Source organism: Panthera tigris, chromosome D3 (genome assembly GCF_018350195.1).
Source record: "Panthera tigris isolate Pti1 chromosome D3, P.tigris_Pti1_mat1.1, whole genome shotgun sequence".
Lineage (NCBI taxonomy): Eukaryota > Metazoa > Chordata > Mammalia > Carnivora > Felidae > Panthera > Panthera tigris.
In genome coordinates, this window is record NC_056671.1 from 45,836,852 (window position 1) to 45,850,449 (window position 13,598).

At 41.3% G+C, this 13,598-nt stretch overlaps 1 protein-coding gene across 6 annotated transcripts in view; it reads right to left on the minus strand.

Moving 5' to 3' along the window:
- Positions 1–13,598, minus strand: part of TMEM241 (transmembrane protein 241) — a 114,266-nt gene that overhangs the window by 95,082 nt on the left and 5,586 nt on the right. For all 6 annotated transcript variants that reach the window (XR_006209889.1, XM_007075988.2, XM_042962144.1 and 3 more), the window contains exon 3: positions 10,839–10,916. Coding sequence is in view for 5 of the 6 variants with exons in the window: in XM_007075988.2 (XP_007076050.1) it covers positions 10,839–10,916 (78 nt within the window). In the remaining variant the exon portion in view is untranslated. The remainder of the gene's footprint in view (positions 1–10,838; positions 10,917–13,598) is intronic.

Consider the following 13,598-nt stretch of genomic DNA (forward strand, 5'->3'; position numbering starts at 1 on the left):
AGAAAATCAAGAGATGATTAACAACTTAGGAAAAAATACTGGCAACATATAAAACAGGCTGGAATTTAATATCCTTGATGTATAATGAGTGTTTACAAATCAATAAGAAAAAAAAATCGGGGCACCTGGGTGGCTCAGTCAACTTGAGTGTCTGACTTGGGCTCAGGTCATGATCTCACAGCTTGCGAGTTCGAGCATCGCATTGGGCTCGCTGCTGTCAGCCTGTCGGCACAGAGCCTGCTTCGGATCCTCAGTCCCCTCTCTCTTTGCCCCTCCCGTGCTCATGCTTGCTCTCTCAAAAATAAACACTAAAAAAGGTTTTTAAAAAATTTTTTTAAAGAAAAAACCTCAACTTCACAAAAGAAAAATACTCAGTGGACAAAAAAGGAGGTATTTGCATGTGTGTGTGAGTGTATGTATGTATATTTCTCTTTCACACACACATAAGAAATACAAATAGCCAATAAACATATGAAAAGTTACACACACACACACACACACATACACACACACACTACTCTTTACAGTATTACTGTATACATGCATACTTTTTACAGTATTTAAAGGTATTTAAAGTTATCCACAATGATGTTTTCATTTACAAGGAAAACAAAACTGCATTCTGGCCTCCTTGTTAGGCATCAAGTATCCCAAGCACCTTGGGGCCTGCTCTTGCTTCCTCCACCAGGAACCCTCCCCCTCCAGACACCTGCAGAGTCTACTCTCTCACAGGCTCAGATCTCTGCTCAAAAGTCAGCTTATCCCTGAGTCCTTCTTACCTAGAGTATATAAAATAATAACCCCCCCTCCCGCCCACTAGAACACACTCGGGCACACACACATGCACACCTATTCCCCTACCCGGCTTTATTTTTCTCTGTATTTACTACCATCTGACACATCATGTACTTCCATTTTCCTTTGTTTCTTGTCCATCTACCTCAACTAGAAAAAAAGCTCTATGAGGGCACGCATTTTTTGTCTGTTTTGTTCACGATGCACCTCCTGTGCTGAAAACAATGTCTGGTATATATGCTAGGCACTCCAATATTTGCTGAAGGAGTCATCACGTATTACTTTGGTAACTTAAAAAAAATATTTCCCTTGGGGCACCTGGGTGGCCCAATCAGTTGAGCATCCGACTTTGGCTCAGGTCTTGATCTCATGGTTTGTGGGTTTGAGCCCAGCGTCAGGCTCTATGCTGACAGCTTGGAACCTGGAGCCTGCTTTCGATTCTGTGTCTCCCTCTCTCTCTCTGTACACACATGCTTTCTCGCTTTCTCTCTCTCTCTCTCAAAAATAAATAAACACTTAAAAATATATATATTCTTTTCCTTTTTCTGGACTGATACAAGGGGAAAACAACAGCATCAAAATACACCAGAAAACTCCAGGCATGACCCTAATTCACATTTTTTCCTATACTTTTCTTAAGCCCTTCAGAGGATTTGCTCTGAACAGATTTGCTGGTGCTTACAGCTACTAGATTTTCAAGGACAGGGATGAAAGTAAAAAATTTCCCACCATTTGCCTCTTTGAAATGGCCCTAATGGGTAATTCTAACAATTTCAAATTCAATAAACATTTCTAACAATCATGTTGTAACCTACAACTGTGACAACAGAAAACTAACTGCATTAACAAACATGCTTTCTTCAATAGACATGAACTCAGAAACTTGGCATGGAGGCAGTCATTTTGTTTCCTATAATAATTTATCTTGTTTTCTTATTAAAAAGTAGTACTTAGGGGCACCTGGATGGCTCAGTCAGTTAAGCATCCCGCTCTTGGTTTTGGCTCAGATCATGATCTCATGGGTTCATGAGTTTGAGACCCACATCAAGCCCCACATCAGGCTCCACACTGGCAGTGTAGAGCCTGCTTGGGATTCTCTCTCTCTCTCTCTCTCTCTCTCTCTCTCTCTCTCTCTCCTCTCTGTGCCCTTCCAGTGTATTCTTTGTGTCTCTCTCAAAATGAATAAATAAACTTAAAAAAAAAGTAGTACTTTTCCATGCTAGAAAATTTTCAAAGTACAGATAATCAAGAAAAACACTACAATTGCAATCCTGCTACCCAAAAACAACCACTGTTAATACCTTGCTAGGTCTCCTCCCAAACAGGGCCTATATGCACATATATGAACACTGCAGCAAAAATGGGATCCTACTGTACACATTGTCTCATAATCTGCTTAACGTCTTTCCACGTCAAAAAAATCATCACCAATTTATTAATAAGTGAATAATAGGCTACTGCTGGACACTGAAGTTAATCCTCTTACTAACCTAATGCTGTAATAGTTATCTTTGAGTACATTCCCTTTTCATATTCATGTTTTTGCAATATCAGGATAAACTCCCTGAAGTGGAACAGAAGCTCAAAGACACATTCATCAAAGTGTGGCATTAGTTACAAAATTGCCTTCCAGAGGGGTTATGCCAACTCAGCCCTCTGCGATGGGGTACATGCTAGTGTTCCCCCCAAACTCCTGTGTTGAAATCCTGCCCCCGGTGTGATAATTTGGAGGTGGGGACTTTGGGAGGTAATGAGGTCAGGAGTGTGGAGCCCTCATGATGGGATTAGCGCGCGTGCTCTCTCTCTCTCTCTCTCTCTCTCTCTCTCTCCCTCTCCCTCTCTCCCTCCCCCTCCACCATGGAAGGAGATGAAAAGATAGACAAGAAGAGGTCTTCACCAGAACCTTACCATGCTGGTGCCCTGATCTTGGACTTCCCAGCCTCCAGAACTGTGAAAAATCAATGTTTATTGGTTAAGCCACCTGGTATTTTCTTTTTTTTTTTTTTTAATTTTTTTAATGTTTATTTATTTTTGAGAGAGAGAGCAAGCAGGGGAGGGGCAGAAGGAGAGAGGGGGGGACACCGAATCCAAAGCAGGCTCTAGGCTCTGAGCTGTTAGCACAGAGCCTGACACAGGGCTCAAACTCACAAACCATGAGATCATGACCTGAGCCAAAGTTGAAGGCTTAACCAATAAGCCACCCAGGCACCCCTGGTATTTTTCTTTTTAAGTTTATTCATTTATTTTGAGAGAGAGAGAGTATATGTGAACAGGGGAGGGGCAGAGAGAGATGGAGAGAGAGAATCCAAAACAGGCTCCACACTGTCAGAGCAAGCCTGACATGGGGCTCGATCTCACAAACCATGAGATCATCACCTGAGCTGAAACCAAGAGTCAGATGCCCAACAGACTGAGCCACCCAGGCATCTCCAATCTCTGGTATTTCTGTTATAGCAGCCCGAGCTAAGACACCTTCTACTGCCAGCTCTAAGACTATATAATTCTCTGGCAGCCAAATACCTACACATTAGGGACAAACCAGGCACATATCACTAATGCACCTTTTCTCCACCTATAATTTATAAGATGGCACCTCCCATGCTGGCTTATTTGTCCATTGTCCTATGTGCCAACAAAAGAGGCATGATGGAATTAAATCTTGAGGTGGTCCTCACAGAATGCTGGGTCTCTGTCGTACGAGGCCCTCTGGGGAACTGCTGAGCCAGTGAGTGTGTGAGTGTGCGTGTGTGTGTGTGTGTGTGTGTGTGTGTGTGCATGTGTGCAGGGATGGATCTCACAGCAACTCCTGGGGGAAAGTACTATTTGCCATGGGTCTGGTTTGAAAATTGTAGTGATACATAGTTTTTCTTATATGATTTATAAGCACGAGTATTGTGTCTTGTTTGAGTCTTGGGCTTGTTTGTTTTTTTGTTTGTGTACATCTCCTGTCCCTAAGGATCCTGATAAAACATTTTACAAGAAGCTAACAATAGTCTGTTGCCGTGAATTATAAAACTGTTGTTATCGAAATGAAGGCTAATTAAATTAAATCACTTGTTTTTCAAATAGAGCATGCATTATGGAAGGAACATCTGCTCCCTCAAAACACTCAGAAGTTTATCTGTTCATGAGGGCCCTTTGAGCTGAGTTCTTGAAAATTCTCTGCGTTATGCTGACACCTAGTGGAGCTAAAAATAGTTTCCAAACATAAAAATACCAAGTCTAGGTGATTCAGTCAGTTGAGCATCTTGATTTCAACTCAGGTCATGATCCCACAGTTGGTGGGTTCGAGCCCGAGTCAGGCTCTGCGCTGACAATGCGGACCCTGTTTAAGATTCCCTTTCACCCCCTCTCTCTGCATGCGCTCTCTCTCTCTCAAAATAAATAAATAAACTTAAAAAACAGTACCAAGCCACCAAGATACTAGGATTCATATTGCCTGTTGGCATTGCCAAAAACAGTAATATCTTACAATTATAAAGTCAATATTTGCTTTACAGTTTACAAGGACTTTTACATATATTAACTCCCTACTCCCTACTTAGAGCAGATACCTAGATTTCATTTTGGGGGGTCCAATCCTGGTGAACATGGTCCTTCAAGAATCCTACTCACTACTGTCCCTCTTTCCTAATATTCTTAGACCTTTCCTCCTTCATTCTTTACTCTTCCTCTGACTCACAGAGGGTCAACTCCCTTAACAAAGTTCAGCCCTAATATCACTTGAACCCAAAAACCCTGTGATTATACTGTTTCTCACAGAGCCTAACTTAGAACAAGAGTCAGCAAACTATGACCCATGGGCCATATCCCACCTGTTGCCTATTGCTGAAATACCATTTTATTGGCACACAGCCACACCCATCTGTGTATGTAGTCTATGGTGGCTTTCATGCCACAAAGGCAGAGCTGAGTTGTTGCAAGACACTGTATGGATACAAAGCAACAGTGACATGAGGTGCGGTCTACACTGAAGTGTGAGTTCAGCAGATTCCTATGCCCTGCAGGGTGGTATAGGCATGACCAGCAGCCACTATAAACTTCGAAGGTCCAAAAATTCTGTCCCAAGAAAGAAAAATACTGCATGGTATTTGGAATTATATGTGGAGTCTTAAAAAAAAAAAAAAAAGAAAGAAAAACTAAGAAAACAAACAAACAAAAAGTCAAACTCACAGAAACAGAACAGAAAGGTGGTTGCCAGGGGCTGGGGGCAGGTTAATAGAGGAGATTGGGAAAAGGGTACGAACTTTCAGTTATAAGATGAATAAAGTCTTAGAATCTAATGTATAAAATGGTGACTACAGTTGATAACACTGTGTTGTTGTGTCATTGACATTTCCTAGAAGAGTAGAATTTAAATGTTCTCACCCAAATAAATAAATAAATAAAGTGAGGTGATGGGTGTGTTCATTAATTGGATGGAGGGAATCTTTCACAATATGTACATATATCAAATTACCACAATGTATACTTTAAACATCTTACAATTTTAGTTGACAACTATACCTCAATAAAGCTGAAAAAAAAATTCCTGTCCTCTACCATCCCTGGCTTCATGGACTCTTCTCTGGGGAATAACCATAATCACCACACCAAAACCAATCAGATTTTATTCATATTACGTCCCTGCAGTGGTTCTCCGTGTTTCCTGAGAATGCTTTGAAAGCTGTTTTTATCCTCCCCCCAAAGTAATTTCTACATAATATACATAAAGCATTCCTCTGGTGAAAAAACACAATAGGAAAAAAGATCAAAAACACATGGATTTTATGTTAACTCTCCTCTGTGAGCAAAGGTAACTGTTCGTAAAATTACAGGTCACTCAAAATGAAATACAACACATTAAAAAACATATTTGAGAAATTCCAACCACCAGTAGCTTTGATGAAGACAAGCTATCTCACTTAAAAACAAATAATTAATCATAAAAAGAAGCATCCTAATTGATTGGCTCACTGTTCATTTCTTTAGGGACAGGGCTGAGTTAACTTGGAGGTTTTATCAAAGAAAATTTTTTGAAAGTATTCTTTATTTATTATGAGAGAGAATGAGTGTGGGAGTGGGGGAGTGGCAGAGAGAGAGAGAGAGAGAGAGAGAGAGAGCGGGAGAATTCAAAGCAGGTTCTACATCAGTAGTGCAGAGCCAGATGCAGGGCTCAAACCCACAAACTGTGAGATCATGAGCTGAGCTGAAACCAAGAGTTGGATGCTTAACCAACCAAGCCACCCAGATGCCCCAGAAAATTTTTTTTTCATTTGCAAAAGAGAGTGAGAGTGAGGGAGAGGGGCAGCGTGGAGCCTGACGTGTGGTTCATCCCATGACACTGGGATCATGAGCTGAGCCAAAATCAAGAGTCAGATGCTCAACCGAGGCACCCAGGCTCCCCTATCAAAGAAATGTTTTATAGTTCTCCAGCAAAGATCCCCAATGGAAAATTAAAGAGTGGAGCTTTCTCCTTCATCTGTTAGAAATCTCTGGTCACAAAGGCATTGTGGTATAGTGTTATTAACTTAGAACTTCTCATCCTTGAAAACTTGAGAGTTAAAAATTTGCTGTCTTAGGTAGAGTGAACAAAAAGTAGTAAGTACATTAAAATTTACTTTCGAAATGTTTTTATTTAAACATGTAGTCTGGTCATAAAGGGACCGGAGGATGGCATGTAATGTCTCCAATGAAATCACACCTGATTCCGTAAGCAATGGTTCAAGAATCCAGTAAAGAGTGCCATGGTCTCACTGTCAAATGTCTTGTCACGGTGTTCTAGATCACATTCTGGAAACACAGCCTACAGCCAGGGCTCCCACATCTGCTAGAAAAATCACTTGAACATTCTGCAGCAGGTTGGCAATGGCAGTAGAGCTGCCGATATAAGGACAAGCTTGCAACTGAAAGCCAGTGTGATCTTTCCCAGGACAGAAGGCCTCTAAAGCATCATCCAACACTTGGTGATTGCTGGTTGCTGAGTAAAAATCTTGGAGATGGATTCTATCGGGTCACTTAGTGGAGTCATGACATGGCCAGAGACTAACCAACACAGCAGAATGGCCTCTCTACAAAGTAGGAAATGTGGTGCCACGTTCTGGAACTTGTTTTAAGAGGTAATCTTGGATTCTGCTGCACCCCAGGCTATAAGGGGTCTAAATGAGCTCTCATGGTATATGTTATTAAATACCGATTTGGAAACCACCCTCCAGCCCCACTGGTACAATCTTCACTCTACGATGATCCAGAGGACTCCACCCTGTCCACCTGCTGCTGTTTCCATTTTTAGTAGAGTCCAACCTCTGCCACCTCCACACAAGTGCACAGTCACACAGCAAAGCCAAGCTTTGGTTCTCTAGTAACATAATCGGAAAGCCAAGCCTAGTAGGAAACAGCAACCATGGCAAACACACACCCAGCCCAGGCATACATGAAGGAACATGGGTGCTGGGTCCTTGCTGCTAGACATCTGGTAACTCCCCTTTGCTGAGGATCTGTGGAAAATGGAAATGCTGTGCTGTTGCAGCAGTTATTAATTATAAGATTCACTAAGACACTAGGATCTTTGATAAGGCGTTAACCGAGCTAACATCGTGTGTAAGGATGTGAAGCCACCTGAGGAAGTACAGGCAATAGAAGTGAAGAGGTCTCTGAGAATTTAGCAGGGGGACGGAAAGGGGACATGCCCACAGATCTGCAATGGGTAGAACCTAGCATCACACAAGCTCAAAGGACAACAGTGTCTAGTGGGTCTCAAATTTCTACTGTTGGAGGATCATTCCTTTCAGGGAATGAACCTTGAGTGTCTTTGACTTTACTCAGCTCTACCAGTCATTCCTCCTTCCCTTCCCCCAAAAGGCAGAAGTATGAAGAATTCCATCAAGAGATGAATGGATAAACAAACTGTGGTATACATACAATGGAATATTATTCAGCTTCTTAAAGAAGAAGATTCTGACACATGCAACAATTCTGAGGACATTATGTTAAGTCACAAAAGGACAAATACTGTATGATTCCACTGAAATGAGGTATCCAGAATAGGTAAATTCACAGAGATGGAAAATAGAACAGTGGTTATCAGGGACTGGATGGAGGGAAGGCAGAATGGGGAGTTACTGTTTGTTCTGTTTGGGATGATGGAAAAGTTCTGGTAATGGTTGCACAACATTGTGAATGCACTTAATGCCACTGAACTGTACACTTAAAAATGGTCTAAAAATGGTAAAATTTATATTATGTATATTTTCTCACAGGAAAAATGTTTTTAAGTGGGAACCAATGGCTTAGCTCTTAAGGAAACAGGGCCAAAGTAATGTTTAAACGACTATTATGAAGTAAATAATTCACATCAGAAATTACAAGATAATTGTAGTCAGGGGCATTGTAAACAGAGTAGAGGACCCATGTTGATGAGCACTGGTGGACCCCAGTCCACAATCTGACCATTAGTACCTGCATTCTAGACCAATCTCTTGCCTCTGTGGAGGAATAAATGAAACCATATGGAATCAACATGCTTCATTATTTAACTGAATATTAGAACTATCACAGGCCTTGTGAATTCAGGGCACATATTTATTTTTATTTTTCAAATTAATTTATTTTTTTAATTTAAATCCAAGTTAGTTAACATGTAGTGTAATAACGATTTCAGGAATAGAATTTAGTGATTCATCACTTACATATAACACCCAGTGCTCATCCCAACAAGTGCCCTCCTTAATGTCCCTTGCCCATTTAGCCCATCCCCCCATCCAACACCCTGCTAGCAACCCTCAGTTTGTTCTCTGTATTTAATTAAGAGTCCCTTATGGTTTGTCTCCCTCTCTGTTTTTATCTTATTTTCACTTCCCTTCCCTTATGTTCATCTGTTTTGTATCTTAAATTCCACACATGAGTGAAATCATATGGTATTTGTCTTTCTCTGAGTTATTTCGCTTAGCATAATACACTCTTGTTCCATCCACATTGTTGTAAATGGCAAGATTTCATTCTTTTTGATCGCTAATATTCTATTGTGTGTATATGTATGTGTGTGTGTGTGTGTGTGTGTGTGTGTGTGTGTATACGGATATAGATATATAAAGCACATCTTCTTTATTCATCTGTCAATGGACATGTGGGCTCTTTCCATACTTTGGCCATTGTCGATAGTGCTGCTATAAACATTGGGGTGCAAGGCACTTATTCATTTAAATGAAGACCCAGTTCTCCCTGAACCATCCACCATAACAATGGAGTATAAAGTAAGACCTCTGCTTAATATCACATATAAAAGTTTCTTCAAAAGTATCTTCATTTTGTGAAGGTAAGGATATTATACAGGTGAGTGACCTGGCCTGATCATTCAGTAGAGCTGTCTGCCTTGTCCATATAAACTTTGACTTCATTTCTCTTCATTTTGTGTATCATTTCAGGTGAGGCATGATGTTCTGGAAGAATTATAAGAATTTACCTAGGTGAGGCAGGAGTGGCTAGCCAATTCAGGTTGTAATTTTGTCTGAAAAATGTCATGGTTTTTGAGATTTCTTTTAAATGTATTTGACAAGTTGCCTTAAGAGATTCATAAAAACTAATATATAATACAATGTGTGATCTGAACTGAACCCTGGATCAGAATTTGGCAGGGCGGTGCGGGGGGCGGGGGGCAGGGTGGGAGTTACATTATAAGGATATTATTGAGAAAATTGGAAAAATATGACTTTGGTCTGTAGATGAGATAACAGTATTGCATCAATATTAATTTCCTCATTTTGATTACTATACTATAGTGAAGTAAGAAAATGTCCTTCCTCTTAGAAAATACACACTTATGAATTTAGAAGGGGAATTTTACTCTCAAATCTGCAACTTACTCTCATATAGTTCAGAAAAAATTATATATATATATATATACATATATATATGTATACATATACATAAATCGCAAGAGAAAATTATAGGAGAAGCAAGATAAAAGAATGAGGAATATGAGTAAAGGGTATGGAAATTCTTTGTGTTATTTCAAACTCTTCTGTAAAGTAGTAATTTCAAAATCAAAAATTTCCAAAAATTTTGAGTTCATTTAAAAACTCATTCATTGGGGAGTGCCTGGGTGGCTCAGTCAGTTGGGCATCTGACTTTGGCTCAGGTTGTGATCTCATGGTCTGTGAGTTCAAGTCCCACGTTGGGCTCAGTGCTGACAGTTCAGAGCCTGGAGTCTGTTTTAGATTCTGCGTCTCCCTCTCTCTCTCTGTCCCTTACCTGCTCATACTCTGTCACTCTCTCTCAAAAATAAATTTAAAAAACATAAAAAAAAATTATAGGGGCTCTCTTCTCCTCTCCTGCTAGTATTCTACCAAAAATAAATTAAAAATTTATAATAAAAAATTATAATGAAAATAATTTAAAAATTATTTTTAATAAATAATTTAGTATATTATATTATACTTAATATAATATAATAAAATATATTAATTTATAATTAATATAATATAATTAAAAATTTTAACTTATAAAAAAAACACACACAAAAAACTCATTCATCCGAGCTCCTGGGTGGCTTAGTTGGTTAAACGTCCGACTTCGGCTCAGGTCATGATCTCATGGTTTGTGAGTTCAAGCCCCACATCAGGCTCTGTGCTGACAGCTCAAAGCCTAGAGCCTGCTTCGGATTCCGTGCCTCCCTCTCTCTCTGCCCCTCTCCTACTTACGCTCTGTATCTCTGTCTTTCAAAAATGTATAAATGTTTAAAAAAACATTTTTTTAATTAAAAATAAATAAAAACTCATTCGTTGTGCTCCTATGATCTAAAACAAAGCCCAATTAATACAGTATTATAAGTTATGTATCTCAATTAATTTTAATATTATATTAGTAACATCACTAAGCAGGAAAACACACTCCTTCAGTTCTATGTGATTATAAAAGCATTAAAATCCCAAGGTTCAAAAGGAACTAAGAGATCAAGCAACTCAAATAAACATCTGCATTTCCCAGTGTAACACCAGAAAAGATTAAATAATGTGAAGAGAATGCAGGGTATGAATCATGAATCCAGCAAGAAGATGTTGTTCTACCTTGAACTGCTGTTGATCTCAGCCCAGCCCAGTTTCCATGACACATGAAGCAAAAGTCCACCAATTAACGTCTGCCACCTGAAAAAGACAAAGGCCAATGTGAATTTAAGAGAGTGCCATAGTCTCATATGCCATCCAGACCTGGCAGAGCTCCTGGCTGACACAAATATACACATCCAAGCCTTCCTACAATTCTTTTCTCCCATTCTCTCCTAACTAGCATCCCAGGCCCCTCCTTCTCAACCTGTATTATTCTCGAATCCAGCTGTACCATTCAGTGCTGACACTGATATTCTTCTCTTCTTATTCTAGACTTTTCCTGAACAACCTCCCCCACAGTCCCCACTTCTCCCATCATCCTTGAACTGATGATTTCCAAATCCCTACGCCCACCCGGATACCACCACCCTGACACCCACAAGCTCCCAATGATAACTTGCCTAAAACGTTACCTTGAATTTCCCTTCCTCATTCTGATTTTCGTCCTCTTCCCCTAATCAGCCAAACCAGAGCCTAGATGTCATCCTAGCTCTTCTCTCTTCAGTCACCTCTCTCATCTGCTCGCAAAATCCTATTGAACGCATCCCCATAACAGTTCTAGAGTACCAAGTCTTCTCTTCCCCACCTCTTCTGCCTCTGCCTAATGCAGGCTCCCATCATGGCACTCCTCAACTCCAGTATCAGTCCCCAAACTGGTGTCCCTATCGCTAGGATGGCCTCACAACTTTCATTCTCTACCTGCAGCCAAAGTGCTTGTTCTAGAAAGCAAACTTCATTTTGCCACTTGCTTGTTTTAAAAATGTTTGATTTGGGGTGCCTGGATGGCTCAGCCATTTAAGAGCCTGACTTTGGCTCAGGTCATGATCTCACAGTTTGTGAGTTCGATCCCTGCATGGAGCTCTCTGCTGTCAGCACAGAGCCCACTTCAGATCCTCTGTCCCCTTCTCTCTGCCCCTCCCCCACTTTCTCTCTCAAAAATAAACATTTAAAATAAAAAGGCATCATTTCTTTAAAAACAAAACAAAACAAGGGTGTCTGGGTGGCTCAGTCATTAAGCATCTGACTTCAGCTCAGGTCACGATCTCATGGTTCATGAGTTTGAGTCCCACATCAGGTGAGCTGGAGCCCTGCTTTGGGTGAACACAAGCCCTGCTTTGGGTGAGCACCAGCCCATTGGGGTAAAAACATGAATCGCGCTTTGGACGAGCACCGCCTTTCTCTCTCTCTCTCAATCTCTCTCTCTCCCCCTCTGCCCCTTCTGGGATTCTCTCTCTCTGCTGCTACTCGCTCACTTGTGCCCCCCCTTTCTCTCAAAAAACACACAAAAAAACCCAAAACACAAAATACAAAACAAAACCAGTTGATTGATTCTTCCCAGGTGGCCAGATGCAGTTCCCAGTCTCTTTTCTGCCATAAGACACTTGGGATCAAGTGAGACATTCTTCCTCTGCATGCAAAGTACAAGGGGAGCACAGGTTATAAAATAAGCACCCCTGGGGCACCTGGGTGGCTCAGTTGGTTAAACATCCAACTCTCACAGTTTGTGGGTTCAAGCCCTGCATCAGGCTCTGTGCTGACTGTGTGGAGGCTGCTTGGGATTCTCTCCCTCCCCTCTCTCTCTGCCCCTCCCCAACTTTTGCTCTCTCTCTCTCTCTCTGAAAACAAATAAACTTTTAAAAAAATTTAAATTAGCTAACTAATTAGTTAATTAATTAAACACCCCTGCCCTTCCCGCTGTACAAGGCACAGCAAACTTCAAAATGAGTGAGAGGGTACTACAGGCAATAACTTCACCCTGTTTCACTCTAATTGCTTTACTTTAGGTGAATAATTCATAGATTTCAAAACCTCATTTTTAGTTATGACTTGAGACACCTCACCACGGAAGTGATTACAACACACCCATGTGCTGCGACACAACAGTTGAGAACTGCTGGCCTACGGGGATAAAGTCACTTGCGAGTGACACACAAGCCTTCCTGGACAGGCACCCACCCCTCTCCAGGATCAGCTCCGGTGCATCTGCCATGGGCAGCTACATTCCAGCCATACTGAACAGCTGACAGCCTCGGGAATGTGTCAGGTCACTTTCTACTTCTAGGAGTCTCCATGTGCTGCCCTCTTGACACATCATGTTCTCCTACCTCTTTGTGTGTTGGTGAACACCTGCTCATCCTATTAGATTCAGTTTTTATGCCTCCTTTGTGAAACCTTCACTAACCCAGCCAAGCAGAACAGACAGATATGGGTCATGCCCTCCAAGTGTGACCTAGAGCAGTGGCATTCAACCCATATGATTCTTCCCCCTAGGGGACATTTGGCAATATCTAGAGACATTTTTGGTTGTCACAACAGGGGGTGGGGGAGGGGAGGGTTGCTAACTGGCATCTGGTGAGTTGTAGCCAGGGACTCTGCCAAACATCCTACAGTGTGCAGGACCAGCCCCCATAACAAAGGATTACCAAGCTCAAAATGTCAATAGTCATTTGAGAGACAGTGGCCTGGGGCAGGGCAGGGCAGGGGGAGGGCACCACGGTGGCTCAGTCAGTTAAGCGTCCAACTTTGGCTCAGGTCATGATCTCACGGTCCGTGAGTTCAAGCCCCGTGTCAGGCTCTGTGCTGACAGCTCAGAGCCTGGAGCCTGCTTCCGATTCTGTGTGTGTCTCTCTCTCTGACCCTCCCCTGTTCATGCTCTGTCTCTGTCCCAAATATAAATAAACATTAAAAAAATTTTAAAAACCCAGAAGTTCATATTCTTTA